This window comes from Indicator indicator, chromosome 10 (assembly GCF_027791375.1).
Source record: "Indicator indicator isolate 239-I01 chromosome 10, UM_Iind_1.1, whole genome shotgun sequence".
Classification (NCBI taxonomy): domain Eukaryota; kingdom Metazoa; phylum Chordata; class Aves; order Piciformes; family Indicatoridae; genus Indicator; species Indicator indicator.
Window position 1 is genome coordinate 21,304,753 of NC_072019.1, and position 18,141 is coordinate 21,322,893.

General features: G+C 45.5%; 1 protein-coding gene across 1 annotated transcript in view; it reads right to left on the bottom strand.

The window, feature by feature from the left end:
* Nucleotides 1-549: 549 nt before the first annotated feature.
* Nucleotides 550-18,141, bottom strand: part of EIF2B3 (eukaryotic translation initiation factor 2B subunit gamma) — a 101,169-nt gene continuing 83,577 nt past the window's right edge. The window contains exons 11-12 of the mRNA XM_054384629.1: nucleotides 12,301-12,404; nucleotides 550-718 (exon numbers count right to left, since the gene is read on the bottom strand). Coding sequence (XP_054240604.1) covers nucleotides 666-718; nucleotides 12,301-12,404 — 157 coding nt within the window. The 3' untranslated portion in view covers nucleotides 550-665. The remainder of the gene's footprint in view (nucleotides 719-12,300; nucleotides 12,405-18,141) is intronic.

Below are 18,141 nucleotides of genomic sequence, written 5' to 3' on the forward strand. Positions count from 1 at the left end.
ACTCTACTAGCCCTCCAGCCCCGTCCTGGGCAGGATTTCAAAGTAGCGGACGAAACTCAGCCCTGATGGAAACGAGTGCCAAACTCCTCAGCTGCATTACAGAACAGAAGAGGCACAGCTTAAACACTTCTGTGCTATAGGGCAACATCATGAGAGAGAGAGAGGAGGAGGAGGAGGCTGGCGAAGCAGCTGGGCTACAGAGAGCAGCCCATATTACGGCTGTGTTTCGCTGCCCGCCTGCTGCGTTGATGAGATGCACAAGCAGCATCCTGAGTGGTTTCTCCCAGGCTCGGGGACGGTGGCGCAGGACCGCGGGGCCGTGGTTTACACCGCAGGGAGGGCGGCTAAGTCATTCTTTGGAGTGGGCACAATCTGTGTGGTCCCTGCTCTCCCTTCTGCTGGAAAAGTACAGTGCGTCCGCCGGGCGTGCAGGGACCGATACTACCCAGCACAAACCCGCGCGCATCCCAATGAGGGGGGAGGGGCTGACGGACGTGCTGCTCTGTAAATACTTCTTTATTAAGACATAAATATAAAGCTGAACAGGAAAGGAGCAATGACAGGGTAAACCCTGCCAGTACTGATCTGTATGGATGATCTTACGATGCTTGAACATCTGGTTCTGCTGCTGGCTTCCATAAAATCATCTTTAAAACCTACTTGGGTTATATCTCCATCAGCTGTTCGGTGCCCACAATGACTTCATTAACATGTTTGGCTGAAAAGAGAGAGAGGGAGGAAAAGAAGAGGAGTTGAGTTTTGCAGCAGCGTTTCAGAACTTGCATTTTTCAACCTGCAACTTTAAAACAAATGGGAAAAACAGATTTTGGGGAATTCAAACAAGGATTTGCTGACTTTCTTTGGACTCCAGCACATCCCTCTGACAGCATCCCACACACAGGCAAAAGCCTAAACAACTGACTAAACATCAGGAGGTTTCTCTAATGAGACTTTTCACACGTATGTGTCACTACTAAACAAGAGGGGCCCGACGGAAGTCACAGCTGCTGATGACAGGTGTACACACATAGGTTGAGGCAAAGAACCACTGACATCCAACACGGAGATCTGACATGTAATCCACCCCAGCCCTAAACAGTGCTGTGTGTCCTCAAACAGCATGGAGAGTGGGGAGGAGAGGGGCTGCTCAGTATCAGTGCCATCACCAAGGCACCAAGAGATCCTGTCAACAAGCCTAACTTAGCTTAAATAAAAGGGCACTTTAAAAAAAAAAAATTAAACCCAACTTCTCCCTCTTGGATAGAGCCTCTCAAAAAGTATCTGTGTGAATCTAGGTCTCTGAGCACTGTTATCACCTCTGAGGGTAGTAGTGGACAGCCCTTCTCAGACTCCTGTGGAGAAAAATTGTTGGAGGGGCAACTTCTACAAAGTCACTCCTTTGCCTGTTCCCAGAAGCTCTGCACAGCCCCAGTGGACACAATAATGTGCCAGCCCCTGCTCCAGCACTGTTAATGCACTGTACTGAAAGAGCCTTCCCTTTAAAATGCAAAAGCAGCTTGTCAGGGAAGGACTGCAAATAAGGGATCTAAAGCCAAAATAATAAAAACACACAACTGAAAGCCCAGTGCCTAAAAAACCCAAGCGTGTGGCCTCAGAGCATGACACAAAGCCAGTGTGCTCAAAGTGGGTGTCCTTGGGATACTGTAGTGGGAGGTGGTGAATTAAAATTGCTCCCCGGAAGCTGGACACCTATTCAGGTGGATCTCAGGTGGTTTGACCCATGCCCTTAGGCTCTTCCTTTCCCCTACTGCAGATTAGGAATAACAATTGGCTCTGGAGCCTGGGATAAAGCACCAAGGCCTGTGAGGAGCTGGGATACACTGATGGAGGCTGTGTTGTCTCCCACACCTTATACAGCAGTGGAGGTGGATAGCCAAGGATGATGGAAATAACAAACTGGCTTTTATTTACCCACCTAAAACTCCTTCCCCAGGGAAGTGGATTTTGCAAGACTGCTTCAAAACAACAAACATGCCACCTTTGGCTAAATTAAGAAATTCCTGGCAGTGCCCAAACTGGCCAGATCAACATGATGCTTCTCTTAGTTTAGAATTCAAGACATTCCCTTTGCATTATGCAAACCATTGCTCCAGAAAAGGTTTGATCAAAACCTGCTCTACAAACTTCAATAGGTTTTGGACTGTGGCAAGACAATTTCTCACTACAACCACTTTTCCCACGATCACATGGATCCTGCTGTCTCCTCAGCCTGGAGGATAGAGTTGGGTCATCCACAATGCTGCCTTTCAGAGACCCTTCCTGAGGGCAAAAATACGGAGAACAAGGAGCTGCTTCTCACATCCAGCATCAAATTGAGTGAGGTAGTTCTTTGCTTAGGGTATTTAGTAACAACTGATAATGAATTCTGGAGCCTCATACTAACACCTTGGAGCTCAAAGCTGGAATGTGGAGCCCAGTCTCTAGCACTTTGGGTAGGATGAGCAGAGGTGGATACAGCACTCAAGAAAATGAGGGGCTGACTGTACAAGTGCCAGGTGCAAGCATGATGTAGGTAGCACCACACAATCTCTCTAGCACAGCTCTGCCAATAGCCCCAAGTCCAGCCTTCAGCTCCTCTCTCCTCCTGTCTTGGACCCCACACAGCTTTGCCAAGGTACCTCAAATCCAACCTGCAGCACTTCTTGATATAACATTCCTAAACCCCAACAACTTTCCCAATATATCTCGAACAGGCCCTGTAGCAACTCCTGTGACTCCATTCCTGAACCTCCTCCAAGCAGACTACCTATCATGTTGATTTCTGTGATGTGAATAAGACCCTGGCTACCATCCAGTGAGAGTAATTACGTTATGCCTCTGCAGATAAAACATGCCTTCATCCAGGCTTATAAAGAGCCCTGTCAATTTGTGGTTCTATATATAGGTTATCTGTAGCAATACCTTTTAATAAGGAACGCCTTGCTTCATTTCAGACAGCATCCTGCACTGTCCTAAACGTGCAGAGCTGGGATGGGTCCTGTCACATACTTTGTTGCAGAGGTGGTACCAACTATTCATATTTTGCACTGACATGCTTGTAGCTGCCTTTCAATGTCTTTCATTTTGCACCTGAGGAGTCCAAAATGCTTTTCGAGAGTGGGTGAGTCAAAAGCATTCCCACTTTACAGGAGTGGAAACTGAGGCAGCAGAGACTTTAGGGAGTTTAAGTAGCCAAAGCCACATGGGAAATCCAAGGACATATTCCCTCATCTCCCATTCTTCTGCCTGTTTTGTCTCCTCCATGATTTGTGTGGGGCAGATTCCCCAAAGCAAGCACACATGGCCTGCTTGTATGTCACTGCTACCTCAGAGACTGAGGCATGAAATCACCGTACTCATTTCTCCTTGTACAGGCTAAAAGAAAACACATGAATGTGCCTGCCTCAAATCTGCAAGAAAGTTTTTAAGTGATGAAGGGAATGGTTTTGCTAGAAACAAAGCCCGATTCCGCACCCTGAGGGGATGTGATAGGCCGATAAGGATTCACCCTGCTTCCCTCTTCCCTTTCCAAAGCCCTCCTTGTGAAGGGAAGGGAACTCAGACTCCACTGCCTGTGCCAGGGAGCTGAGCTGTGGATAGCGTTTCATTATCAGCTGTAGCTGCCAGTTGCCAGTGGCTCTGGCTGGTACCAGCAAGCTCAGTTCATGCAGAAACTCTGCCTGAAACTCTGGGGGAGGAGAGAAAAGTATCTCACATGCTTAGCTGTTCAGCTCCCTTCTCCTTCCCCAACTCCCCATTAGGGATTTCTTACCAGGCTGCCTTTTATCTGACACTGGCAGGGTTACAGATGCATTCAGTCCACAGAGAAAGAAGCAGGATTAGAGAAAGGACTTTTAGAAAGCCTTAGAGTTGGACTCTGCAACCTTAAATCATGTTGAGCTAGATCTTCTCAGATTGGGAGCATCTGGTGCGAAGCAAACCCAGAGCTGATCAACACATTCGACCTCCTGATTAGCACTTTGCTTCAACTTGCTGATGCAGCCCAGCCTGAAGTCAGCCTGGGTGCTTGAACTGAGTGTCCACGGAGCCTTTACTGTGCATAAATCAGAGCGCTGTCACTCGCTGTGTGCGTGTTCCTGCCTGGGAAGACATTTGTTTACACATACTGTATGCTAGCCCCTTAAAACAGACGCACAAGGCAAGGAGAACCGGAGAGCCGAGGAGCAGCCCAGCTTTTGGTGCTTGGCTAAAACCAAATTGCAATGCAAATAAACAGAGGGGAGGAAATGACTGTGCAGCCCTGCACAAACCCACCCCACCAGCGGGCCGGGGACCCAGCGCTCCCCAGCCTTCGTGGCAGGTTCCTCCTGCCAAGCTGCTCGCAGAAAGGGGATGCCGGAGCATTCCTTTAAAAGCCATGTGAAAGCATCTCCTTGTTGTTTGCTCAATTAGCCCCAGACAGATTGCTGTTGCTGCTGCTGGTGGCAACGCTGGGTTGTAAAGGAGGAGGGGAAGGAGGGGAAAGGGAGGGAAAAAAAAAAAAGAGAGAGGAAAAAAAAAAAGGTTAGGGCCTAGGCCCAGGACCACCACGAAGTTCCAGCCCTCAGGGGCTCCAGAAAACGTTCAGTTTACTCACTCAATTACATACACTGTTTTATAAACCCTTTAAAATAAAATAGAAAACAGTCCCTGGCACAGAATTACTGCTCTATTATACAGCAGTGATGAAAGCCACTGCTGTGTATTTGCTCTCTTTAAAGCAAGAGATAGTTTAACTTAAAAAACCAGGCAGGGGGGAGGGGTGGCTGCAGAAACGCATGCACGAAAACACGCTGTGGGTGGTTCCTACCACATTCACCCAGGACAGAAAGGATCAGAGAGTGGGAGAGAAGAGCAACTTGTCTCTGCAGTGATGGCTGGCCCTGGAAAAGCAGCCAGGTTGGGGGGAGTGTGGAGAGGAACTAAAGGGGCTTAAGGGAATGGGAAGCAGCTGAAGCTTGACTTTGGGAGGCTGGAGGGTGTTTTAAATTACATGTAGAGATAAAGAAGGGAAGCAGGTGATGGGGGCTGATTTGTTTGTGTTTACAGAGCAGTGGGGCTTTCCAGTCAAGGCCTGCTCTCTCCCCAGCCATGCTTTACTTACACGATTGCTGGAGATCAGAGGTGACCACACTGTGGCCCCCAAGGCCAGGAGTGTCTCGTGGATTTTCCCCAAGTGCCAATGTTGGCTCTGCTGTGCAGCTGTGAGTGAGCCTGCAAGTCTCTGAGAGCGATGCTCCCCATGAGCTGGGTGCCCCAGCTGCTTCCAAGGGTGGTAATGTTCAATTCATCCCAGGGGCACTGGGAATGGTGGTAGCTTTGGCCCACAGCTGTGGCCTCCAGCCCATGGAACAGGCAGGAAATAGAGATGTCAATCCTGCCTTACACCCAGCCCCAGCAACCACCAGTGTACGGTGCCAGTGCTCACCTGGTTCAGCTGAGGTTTTTCTCGTAGTGCATCAAATATTAACCCCTGCACCCTCCAACCCACCTGGGGAACTGACATGTCTTGGGAGTGGGTAAAGGTAAAGGTGACGGTTGAATTTGGTGCCTAAAGAGAGATGAATTTACTGTGGCTCGGAGCAGATGTATGGGGAGAGTAGATGTACTGCAAAGAGAAGTGTACGGGAAAGTGATCAGTCAGAGTCTTAGGAGAAAGGTTAGTCAAGGGAACAGGAGACCAAGAGCTGGAGATGTGCCTAAGACAGCAAGCTCCTTGTGGAGGGGGACACACTTGGAGTCCTAGTATTGGAGCAGAGTCCTAACAAAGTGATTAAGAAAGAGACTGGATTGTACTGACTGATGTGCTCACATGGGGTACCACCACCTCACAGCAAATGCAAGGAGGCATCTCAGGAACATCAGTCTGAAAGACTGCCCATGCTTCCTGCTAAGATGGCAAAGATGCCATATTTGCCTGCACACCACTGCCTGCAGTTTAGTAGATGGTCTGCTACAGATGATGGATGCAAGTAGAGGTGTCTTTTCTTCCTCGGCATCTATTGGGGTGTTCTTCCTGGCTCTTTTATGTGGCTGAGTTCTAGCAGAGCACAAGTGGTTATTTTCTCTGCGTGGAGCATGTGAAAATATTTCCACAAGGTTATGAACTGCTGCCTTATGGGTAGACTTCACAATCAACATGCTGCGATCGTGGCAGCTCATTTAACCCACTCACTGAGGAAGCCTGAACTTCCCTGGCCCAGAATGATAGTGTGCAGAAGTGTGACAGTCCCCAGCAGCAGAGGGGAGGACAAAGTGCCACTGGATGGATATTCTAGGGAAGTTTTATGCCACTGCTGAGGCCAAAACTCATAAACCATTTTTATACAACTTGGCAAAGAGGCTTATTAGGATCAGTCAGAAATGTAGTTACTGTATAGTCACTGAAACAAAAATGACAACTATTTAAGAGATGCCTATTTTAACTGCCAACTAGTATCTTTGTCAGGGATACTCAGTAGTTAAACTACTTCAGGGAACAAATCATAAGGACCTCTCAGTTTTGCTGTGAATTTACACCATTCCTACATCATCTCCAGCCAATCCTGCACCCCAGAGCACAGTATACATGTGTGGACTGTTTAGTCTGTGTCTGTTCTTTGTGAGCTTTCATAACTCCCATCTGCACTGCAGCATGCTTTCTGATCCAGACCTTGTGCCGTGCTAAGTGTTTTCAGTTCCTGAAGGCTTCACCAGGAGGTTCTCAGCATCCTGCAAGAGCAGATGCTCACCCCTACTCGAACACAGTGAGAGCATCAGAAAGTTCCTCAATTCCTTCCTGTCCTTATCCTGCTGAATCTTGGCTGGGGTGAAGCACCCTCACAAGCAGTCACCCATTCATATGTGGAGGTTTCATAAACTGTATTTGCCTTTAGAGGATGACATTAGAGAAAAATGTGCTCTTTGGCCCTCATTAAAATAAAACAATTTTACTTTGTTTCATTGAGAAGTCCTAGGACTCCAAGCTTGGAACAGGACCTGGAAAATGATTGGAAATGGGAGCCAGTCCTTACTGGATATATGCCTTTTTCTGTTCTTGTGAAAAACCACACAGTTTTGGCTATATGATAAGCCTCTGGAATAAAAAAAAAAATATCTGTTTGCACATGTTCTCAGGAGAGCAGCTAAAAGCTCCAGAGACTGTCTCCACTGAGAACTCTTGACCAGGGAAAGTGCAGGAGGAAGGTCCCTAGGGCTTCCTGAACGCTTCTATCTCTGCTCTATGGATCAGTGCAGCACTCAGCACAGAGCTCCTTCCCTCCTGTGCCCAGAGTGATCATGCCTGGGCATGACAGTGGTACAGAAAGGGGCGCAGCCTGACTCAAAGCAGTCAGAGGAAGAGTGCCAGATGGGAAATAGAGCATGGGACTGCTAGGCAAGGCAACTGGAAATAGCAGCTACAATCAGACCAGAGGAGGAGTCAGGTGGGTGTCTGGGAATAAATAAGCATGAGAGAAATAGACTCTCCGTGGGAGAAAGACAAGAAAAACCAGAGAAGTCTGGTAATGGGATGAGTCCGGTCCTAGGACAAAGCCATAGCAAGGAGCTGTGAAGTGGGAGTCAGGATAAGGTAGGACACAGATGATGTAGTTGGGGGGCCCAGTGGCTGATGCTGGGAGCAGCAGCAGTAAAGCCTGCAGTAACTGCAGCCTTCTCCTCCCAGCACCAGGAGTGGATCTCAGGGTTGCTAACACCTATGGGCATCCATGAAAACTCCTGGTAGAGTTTCTCGTTCCATTGCTGACACAACTTCCATTAAGGATGATAAGCCATCACTATCAGTCCCCATCAGCTCAAACAGCAGAAAGCTGTACAATGGAGTTTAAGTTTCAGACACTGCTAATGATCCATCCAAGGGCCAACATCATTCTGTACAGTAAAACTGGTTTTCTTCACAGTGGACTGAACATTCTCTCCCAACATTTACAAAGAAAATGCTAAGGCTAAAATGTCAAATCTCTAATATCTAGGATATGCCACATGTAACATGCAACTTGAGCACTGAAGCTGGCCAGTTCACATGAAAATGGACAGATGATTAAATTCCCCCTTTCTCTCAGGTCTCTGTAAAACAGGAGGAAACCCCAATCACACCCATACTGAGGAAGTGCAAAAGAGATTAACAGTTTTGAGGCATTAACATGACAAACATTGTAGGAAGGCCACAGAAAGGAAGGCTCTTGCCTCTTGTATACTATGCAGTAATTTAGGTTCCAGATACAAACTGAAAACGGACAGTAAAATGAGGAATGTGGAAAACCTCTGCATTCAGCAAGCATTAATCATTCTGGGTGTTGACCATGTCAGGGCACAAAGGAAAATAAAAAAAAAAAATATGGTGGCATAAAAACTGCACAGGAAGAAGCACAGTGAAGTCTTAGTCTACAGCTTGGTCATGGAGATAATGCTACTACTAGGTATGGATCAGTTTACCAAGCTGAGATCACATCAGTGTCCTGGGTGCTGGTATTTTTTCCCTTTCTGAACATATGCTTTGCAGCAACACCACCACTGTAATGCACTTTTTGTGTGTGAAGTGACTCAAGCTGTCTCCAAATGACATTGGCTCCCTAATATGCAAAGTACATAAAACACTCCTGTTTCAACAACAGAGATGGGGGCAAGGGATGGAGCGTCGAGTTTTTGTGTCACTTTTGCTACTTCCATCCACTGTGTTTTTACCTTCTCTGTTCCTGGTGCTGCTTTGAAGAAAGTTTAGGCTGCTTTACTGTAAATGCCTCTTCCTGGCTAACCTATACCAGATGTATAAGGAACTCCCTATTGAATCTGTCCTAGAGACTACTTTGGAAACCATATGGACAGTAGGCTTATCTGACTCCTCAACTGGCCCATCACCAGCAGTCCCTCTCTCTAGTCCTCCTTCAATGAGTACATGCTTCTTTTAAGCTCCTCTTTCAAAATAGGTTCATCAAAAGGGCTGGAGCATGATCCTAATAACTGTCTCCAAAACAGTGATTGACTGCTCTATGGCAATTAAGTTCTTTCAGAACTGCTGCTTGCCATTTCCTATCCCTCTAATAGTTACCTCCTTTTCTTTAAGGTGCCAACGTGTTTTTCAAACTGCTACCTGCGTGAGGTAGCTTTCACAAAGCCCATCTGTTAATTCTCTGCTGGCAAATTCCTCAAATTAAAGTATCAAAGAGGAAGGAAAGTGGATGCTTCCTAATCGTGGTAATAAAAGTGGTAGGAAGAGAATAGTATTGCTCTCAGGAGGCATGGCTTGCACATCCAGAAATTTAATAAAACTCCATAGCTTGACTTTAAGAGGCACTTAGAAGTACCATCTCTGGCCAGTGCTCTGATAGGGATGAAGTCAATGCAGGATCTGGACGTCATTGCTGACAGTTACCTGCCCCCTCTAACTTTCCTTTCAGGTTGAAAGTAATAAGCTGCATCTGATCTACTCCAGTAGCCAGTGTTGGAGTGTTTTCTCTATTTAGGTGTCCAGAGCTTTGCCAAGCCCATTATTAAGTGATGAGGTCTCCCACCACATCCCCAGGGAGATTATCCCACAACCTAGCAGACCACATCATTAGTAAAATGTTCCAGATAGCCAACTTAAATTGTGTTTAATTCAATCCCATTACTCCCAGCTGTACCATTTGGACCACCCTAAATATGCCCATATTATTCCACAGAGGGAAAATGATCTGAGCTGGTTTGAGTTACGTTTGCCTATCATTTGTGGTAGCTGTTCTCCTGCCATCCTCCTTGCAGGGGACTGGAGTTCATTTTCTGAAAGGAGGTCAGTGCACCACCGGCTCAAAGAGCTCTTGTACCCTGAGCTGCCTGGGCAGCATGGCCAGGACTCCTTGGGCAGAGGAGGGAACACGCAGCCAGTTCTGCAGCAAAGTCAACTGTGGGATTTGCTTGGGATGATTCAGGGATATTTCTACCTTTGAAGAATCTTGGCTGATGCTTTGGAATAAGGGACTGCAGTATTTTAATTTTTTTAAATGTTTCTGGGAAGGTGTATGCAGCTTTGCTGAGGAGTTTTCTAGCATGTAACTCCCAGACTAGGGTCAACAGCCAACTGCTACTGCTTACATCTGCTGAAGTGTGATCAACTTGCAACAAAAGGTGGCTCCAACCCAAGAGAACTAGGTTTTTTTCCAACCTGGCCATGGAGGCTTGCGTTTGAAGAAGGAAAAGTTACCAAACAGAACAACACAGCCAAAGTCTCACTGAAAGGGGGAATATGGAAACAGACTTACAGGGCCACACCAAAAGCTTGGCATGAGGTACAGGAAGTCTTGGGCAGGGGAAAGGAAGTCATGGCATGCTTTCACAGAGAAAAAGAGAGGGCCCAGTTTACTACGGGACCAGCCAAGGTCAGAAGAGACATGCTGGGCTGGAAAGACTCCACAGTTCAGGAAATAAGTCATGAACTTCGCAGACAGATCCCAGACCACCGAGGAGAACCTTACCCCCCAGCCCAAAGTAATTCCAGAATGGTTAGGAAACTGAGGCAGGGAAATAAACTGAGGCTTTATTGTTTTCTCTTGCTCTGCATAATGGTGTATTTATAATCTACCTGAACGTGTCTTTGCTAACATTGATCGTACATTTCCAAACAGTTTAACTAGAGGGTCCACAGACTCATTAAGGAGCTGGTTTAAGCTTTGGAGGGGTGAGCAGTAGACTCTACAAGAACAGGCAAATGAACTATGGGTTACCGCTCTATTACTCTCCCTGCACCTACAGACTCTGAAAAATATTCAGACAAGGATGACAAGGACAATTAAAAAGAAAGAACAGTTTCCATATGAAAATCAGTCAGACTAGGATCTGCACCCTGAAAGAGACTCTTGAAGCAGATGTGAGGTCAAAGGGTGACATCTCTAATTGATATAATCTACTAAACAAATCATGTATTTGTATTTATTAATACACTAGCTCAATCTACACCCTGTCTCCTCATAGTTCATGCAGGTTAACAATCAAACATGACCTGACTCAGCTGTCCTCATGATTCATGCAGATGTGTAGATGTGGCACTTAGGAACTCGGTTTAGTGGTGGACTTGGCAGAATTAGGCTTACAGTTGGACTCCATGATCTTAAAGGTCTTTTCCAACCCAATTCTAAACTCAGAGGAGGACATAGATGGAGCATCATGAACTATTTCTAATTGTCAGTGACACAGGGGCAATGAACCCCACAAGGGCCACTGATACAAAACTGATGTGATGGGGAAAACCATGAGCAGAATCAGACCCTGGTATATTGGGACCAAGGCCACAGTGCACAGAACACTCTCTGGGTGTTCCCTACAGTATCTGCAACTGCAGGATTAATACTTTATTTTCACAAGTCTTCTTTACTTTTAGTCTGTCATACATAGCTGACAATAGGTTACATTATACTATGTTAATTGCAAATCCTGCTCTGCATCAGGACACTTACGATTGGGAATCCACCCATAAAGACAAAGACAGCAAACAAATCCTGACCTGACTAAGTAACTTCACATGGAGCTTGCAAAGGAACTCACTTTTGTCCTCAACCCACACCCTACAGCAGGGATCTGCCAAACCCCAACTACAAATATTCATTAAAAAGCCCTCTGCTTGGGATGCAGTCACTGAGACAGCCATTTCCTGCCCATTATCTCTCAGGGCAGCAAATCAACAGTTCCACTCAGGCGGTTACCACCCAGACCTCGCCACGCACACATCCAGAGCACGGCTTAACTGTGCCCAAGCGAGGGCTATGCAGTTGTAACTTCTCTGAAGCCCCAGGACAGCATGTCATAGCAGTAAAGCAGATCCAAACACAGTTGCTTTTGCCTTTAGCATTGAGCACAGCAGCTCCACGTACAATATTCCATCTTGAGCTTTTGTTTGGAGCAAGGTGAATGGGAGCACACTGGAGCTGTGGGTTGGTGGCATGTACAAAGAGAAGGATGTCTGTGTGATCAGTGATTTGACTGCACTGGCCCTGGCACTGACGAAGATTACTAGTCAAAATAACAGCTCCTTCTGCTGAGGACAACTTCAGGCTGATCTAATTGTGGTCTCTGGGAAAAGACCGTCTCAGCACCCAATCTTCATAACAACAACAGAGCCTCTCTGCCAACTTCAGAAGAGCAAAACCCTGAACTATTCTTATGCCAAGAAGCTGTACTTTCCCTGAAAACCAAATCCTAGTATTATAGGACACCACACTGTAGAACTGCCACTGTTTACTGGCACTGCATGAAGAAGCAGGAGTAAAATCTTGAGGACCAAATTCTGAAAATGATTACAAATTGCACTGTAAATACATCTCCTCTACTTACCTTTGGTTTCTAGTCTCTGATCGCTTCCAATCAAACAGTCTTTGATGTCTGCACCCTTCTCTATCACGGCATTATGACAAATAACACTACCCTGAAGACAGCACCTACAACATAAACACAAAGCAAAGCAAGAAAGTAATTAAAAATTACAGGTACAAAACAGAGATATCCACTGGAAAATGGAATGAGCCTGAAATGATCTTGTAAGTATGTCCAGTTCTGCTCTATTCTCATGAACTCCACTATTCTTCTCCTGATCCTCATCATACAACTGTTGGGAAAAATGATATCCCAGCTGTTAGAATGGGTTTGCAAAAAAGAGGATTTCCAATTTTACCTCATATTAGAACAGCTTTCCTCTTCCTTAAAAGAATAAATACTGGCATAGGATTTTATAGACAGGACATTGGCCTGGGACTTGGAAACTGGATCAAGTCTTGTATTTTCCAGAGAGATGCAGGAGATCTGCTCCTCCATATTAATCCTACTGTGAACCATTTCATATCTTCTCCCCAGTATTTCTGCTAATATCAACAATTGTGGCTATTCTTGCTATCCTCAGTCAAACAGCTGATTTATGTCTGAAGTTTTTTTACTTCAGTGACTTTCTGCATGATGAATTCCACAGTTTAATGACCTACAGCCATTCTCCACCTTGGTCACAGGCATCTACTCCTTGCACTAGTGAAACGCAGCTGCACTGCATCATCAGGCTGGCTTGTGGACAGAATCCTTACCCTGGAGTCTGAACTAACAGCATAGAGGAGCTTTGATATCAGGTCAAAGTCCTGAACTTCAAATCTGTGTTGAACAGAGAGCTACCCAGCTGTGGTCCTCAGGAGAAGATAAAAACATCAATCTTCACTCCAGACTGCCAATCCTAAAATTAATTCTTACAATTTTCTTGCTCCTACGTTATTATTACCCAGTGTACAGAATTTGCCATTAAATGTATTGCAGTTCTGTTGCTTGTGTGAGTCAGAGCAGAAACCATCTGCCCCACAACCCGGGCACTAATTCTGCAGGAGTAAAAGCAATAAAACTGGACCTCAGCCACAGTGGTTAGCTGTTAACGACCCCCCTTGAACAGACTGTCCCCTCTGAACAATTATTCTTTTAACTCTCTTAACCTCCCCTTCCCCTGACCTATAAGGAGGCAATATGAGCAATTATGCTACAAGTAACCAGCTCAGGTTGCCTTGGCAAGGTTTTTACAAACATGTTAAATAAGATAAAAAGCGGCAAAGATACACAGCAGACCCCTGCCTGCCTTTGCTCTCTCACTGTCACAATCTGCTTCCTTTCCAATAGCTTTGTGTGCCCAGGCAGCATCTCAGGCCATTGTCTTGTGCAACAGCGGTCACCCAAAGCAACAGCAGCTCTACATTTGCAGTCAGGATAGGGAATGAATCCGTTGGGGGAGGACTGCCCACTGATGCCATCCTGACTTGGCTTTCAACAGGACTAGCAAAGGCGATGGGAGAGGTTGCTCATTCCCCACTGAAATGGCTCCCATCCAAATTGCACACTTCAAAATACCTCCTCCTCCTCCAGTGCTTCAAGCCAGTCAGATGAGAGCCTCCCCCTGCAAACTGTAAGCTTCCCACCATCTATCACTTCTTCTGAGCAGCTGTGAGTACACTACACCTCTTGGCATTATCCTCACACAGGAGGACCTTCCCCAGCCAGAGAGGGGATTTAAACTGATGCTCTGGAGTTCAGGATGGAGAATACTGGATGTGTGTTCAGAGCCTTCTTTGGGATAGTTTTACAACTCTTGGAGGAAGAATAGCATTGTAACCAAGAAACTGCTGATGACATTAACATCAAAGATAAGGGAGGTTCCTGCCAAACCATTTGTTGGGAGGGACAGGCCAGGGAACCGAAATGAACTTGTCTGTGCCAGGTGCTTGCAAACCAGCCCTTCCCCGGTGCCAGGGTAAAACAAAAGCCAAGAACTTCACCACCCCATGATTTTCTTAAAACTTATAAACCCAACCAACTGCAGAAGTTTTAAAACCATACTCAATGCTCAGATTACCCCAATCACACAAACCAGCAGCGAATCTGGCTTTTATTGCTCAAGTGGAACAAAACTTCAAGAGATAAAAACACAATTTGTGGGTGTTCCCTTCACCCGCTGACAGATGTAACACAGCTATTTTGAAACCACTTGTAAATGTCTTTTTTCTTTTTTTTTTTTTCCAGAAGAAAAAAAAGTATGCTATAAAGTCAGCCAAGAGAAGTATTTTGTGTGTTTACTTAATTTTTACTATTTTTTAAAGTTGAAGAGTAAGGAATAAACTTTTCTTCCTTTGCAGGGTAAATATCACATCTCAGGGCACTCTGCTTTATTCTTCTGGGCTAAACAGCCACTGTGCTTCCTGCCTTGTTTAACAATTAGGTGCTATTAGTCCTCAAAGGTGCTCCAACAGCATCCAGCTTCACCACCACTGTTGTGTGTGTGCACAGGCACACATTTGATGTACTGCTTTATAATGCAAACCATATTTATTTTTTTTCCCCCCGAAAACGTAGTGTATTTTTAAACTTTTCAGCACGGTGAAAACGGATACCTTCTGACCTTAAAATCCAAAGAGCATGTTCAAACCCACAAGAGGAACTAATTTGGGGCATTTGATTTATGGAAGAAATTTCAATTTGAATTTGTTTTAAGTGTAATCACAAACTGCAAGTCTGGCAGCTGGGTGTTTTTCAGCAAATAAATAAAAATATTCAGTGTGCGTCTGCATTCTAGAGAGAGCATTTTACAAGCCCAGTCCTGCAGTGGGAACAGATGTAGCTAAGACATTAGTTTGTTATACAGGTACAATGTGTGAATGGAAGCATATGAGAGAGAGTGTGTGTGCATGGCCGTGTCCGTGCACGCGCGTGTGCGTGTGTGTAATTTTCACGCCTGCATCTGAGAGACAGAGAGGCTGACTTTGGGGTGGTTTTTTTTTGTTTTTTTGAAAGTGAGAGAACAAGAGCAAAAGGAGTAGTGGCCAAGGAGGCATGGGGGGATTACAAGGATTTAGGTCTTTAAACTGCAGACCACCTAACAAGATCACTCTGAAATGCCACTAATTTCAGTTAAGGCCACAGACCTCCCTTCCTCTGCCCTCCCTCTCTCCCCCATTGTAAACAACTAATCCCAGCAGAAAACAACAGAGAGCAAAATGTACACACATTCTGCAACATTCCAGGTCCTTCTTTATCTTTTATTTATTTTTCTAAAAGGTCAGTGTATGTATGGAGGGAGGGGGGAGGGGAAGAAAGCCAAAAAAACCTCAAGTCCATCTCTTGTGTGGGCTTGAAGGAAGCTGGGAGAAAGCAAAGTCCAAGAGCATACAATATGGAGCTTTTATAGCACAGCAGTTCCTGGACTCAGCTTACTTTCCCCTCCCTCTATTTGTGGCAAAGTCACATAGCTTTAAACCAAAGGACAGGGTGGTCGATTACATCTGAAAGAAATGTAAAGAATTGAGAAAGAATTCCATCTCCTGTCGAAATTATAAATAAGGAAGTATTAGACCCAGAGACAGGGTGATTTACACAGCTCTGGAACTGCTGACTTTCAGCCTGAGTATCAGTCTATAAATCAAACTCTTAAATCAAGTGTGTCAATTGCTGCAGCACTGCAATACTTAGGAAAAGCAAGGCACCTACCACTGAAAGCAGGAAGACTGCCAGGGGACTGAGGTGCCGTACCCTTCTTAATTTTCTAAAGTGTAAATCTGAGATCAAACATCCTTTGGGGGAAGGGGAAATCAAAATCCGCAGCGCTCAGCACACCAGGAGCAGGCTGCAGGAGTCCGAGACACAACCCCCTAATTACAGGCTACCCACTGATTATTTAGGACTCTGTGATTAAAGTGATGAACGCTCCTGGGAGAAAGGGGCTTAAGTAACTGAGGTCAAGACCTCAACTGCAGCTCTTACCCTAGTTGTGCAAGCTTAGGAAGGTATGAATGTCACAGGTTTGCCTTACAGCAAATCTTCTGAAATGCCAATGGAAGTTATCCGGGTCTGCTAGTTTAATCCAATTGTGCCAAACCCCCAACATAATCTCTGTTGGGCAGCAAAGCAAATGAAGTGTCTAAAATGCAACACTTAAAAACTATACACTCACAAGGAAAAAAGAGCCTGGGGCACAGAGATCAGGACAGCCTGTTGGTACTGCTCCACCATGCCAAGAAGTTTGGTCTCTTTTTCCTTCGGCTGAGCTACAAAATGGTGAAACTGGTACAGGAGTCAAAAGCAAAGGGTGACATGCCTCAGCAGCTACTTTGCTGACTGAGGGGTAACAGCTTTGATACCCCTGGGAGCAACATCCCATTCTGCCCTGACCGAAAAGAAGATAATAGCCACAACAGGCATCTTAATAACACTGAGAGGTGGCAAGGAGACGGGTAGAGCTCTAAAACCTACCAGTAAACCCTCAAGGAATGCCCCGTTAGCCAGCAAGTCGGTGGTTGGGACACATGATCGCAGGGGTGAGGCAGAAAGACCATGGGAAAACAGGGAAGAGGCAAAAACACTACTAGGAAACTTGAGAACCCAAAACGTTGCCTTCACCAACGCACTTGATGCACTCAGACATTTTTATACCAACACACTTTTACATGCTAACAAGCAAACTCTGGGCACTGTGAATCTCACGTTATACACTCAAGTAAATACCAAAGACTACAATAGATGCCAGCAGTACGTGCCATAATTTATAGATACATTTCAAAGCAAGCATTCTTAAGTGAATTCGGGCTTTGATCTCCTGTTTTTCCCCTTGGGGGTAACAAAATCATTCTACCAACCCCCCCCTAAATTCTTCACCCGTCTCTGAGGGTGTTTTTTGCTAGGGAACTTGTTTCGTGTCTCTTTTCTAGCCAAGCTCATCACTGTGGTATGGCTCCTTTACACTTCTTCCCCACACCCTAAACATTTTGCATTACATATTGCATATACTTGCCAGCACTCGTATTTTCCAGTGAAAGTTCAGCTGACCTTAGAGAATTGCCTCAAACCTACCTTTAATGTGCTTTATTAAGTGAAACTTAGGCTGCTGGGGGAGGTCGCCTAGAAGGTTGTGCCCCACCTCTGAAACTTCAGTTAAATCCATCTGATCTTGGAACAAACAAATTGGTGGCCTTTTATGTAGCTGCAAGCTCGGCTTTGCACACTTCAGCCAAAATATGCTGTAAGGGGTTTTATATCAGGAAACCCCACAAGCAGGAAAACTGACTTCCCTCCTAATTCTCTTTTGTGGAGTGGAAGGGCCATGTCCTGCTTGATTTTACAGACACTTGGCTGATGCATGGGAAAAAACATTGATGTCTATATGAAGGTAACAAAGGAGAAGAACTCTATGCTCACTTTCACCTTTGAGTTTGCTTTACTTTCTCACTAGCTGGCACAGCCAGACTAAGTGAGGTGTCTGGCACACACAATAGAAATACACTTTCTGAGGTCTTTCAAAGGCAATTCTGGGCCAAATTTTGGTTAAATCAGCTTCTGTATCACATGGGTTAGGCTGACAAGGAAAAGGATTTCCTAAATGTCACCCTTACAACTGAGCCTGGCTTCTTAGAGCCGAGTTTAACTCCACAGTCCCCACACGAACTTACAGACACGACTCTGGCACAATGTGATAATTTCTTCCTTTTCCATACCTAGGCTGGAAAAGATTTTCAAGGACACCAGAGATCTTCACACTCAGATTCCCACCGAAACCCAGCAGTGATCAGTTGCTTGTGAAAAATCTCTTTGATGAGACCCATGTGGCTAACAGGAGGCAGAAGCTTATTTGTATCTCTGAAGTCAGACATAACCCTGGCCACCTGA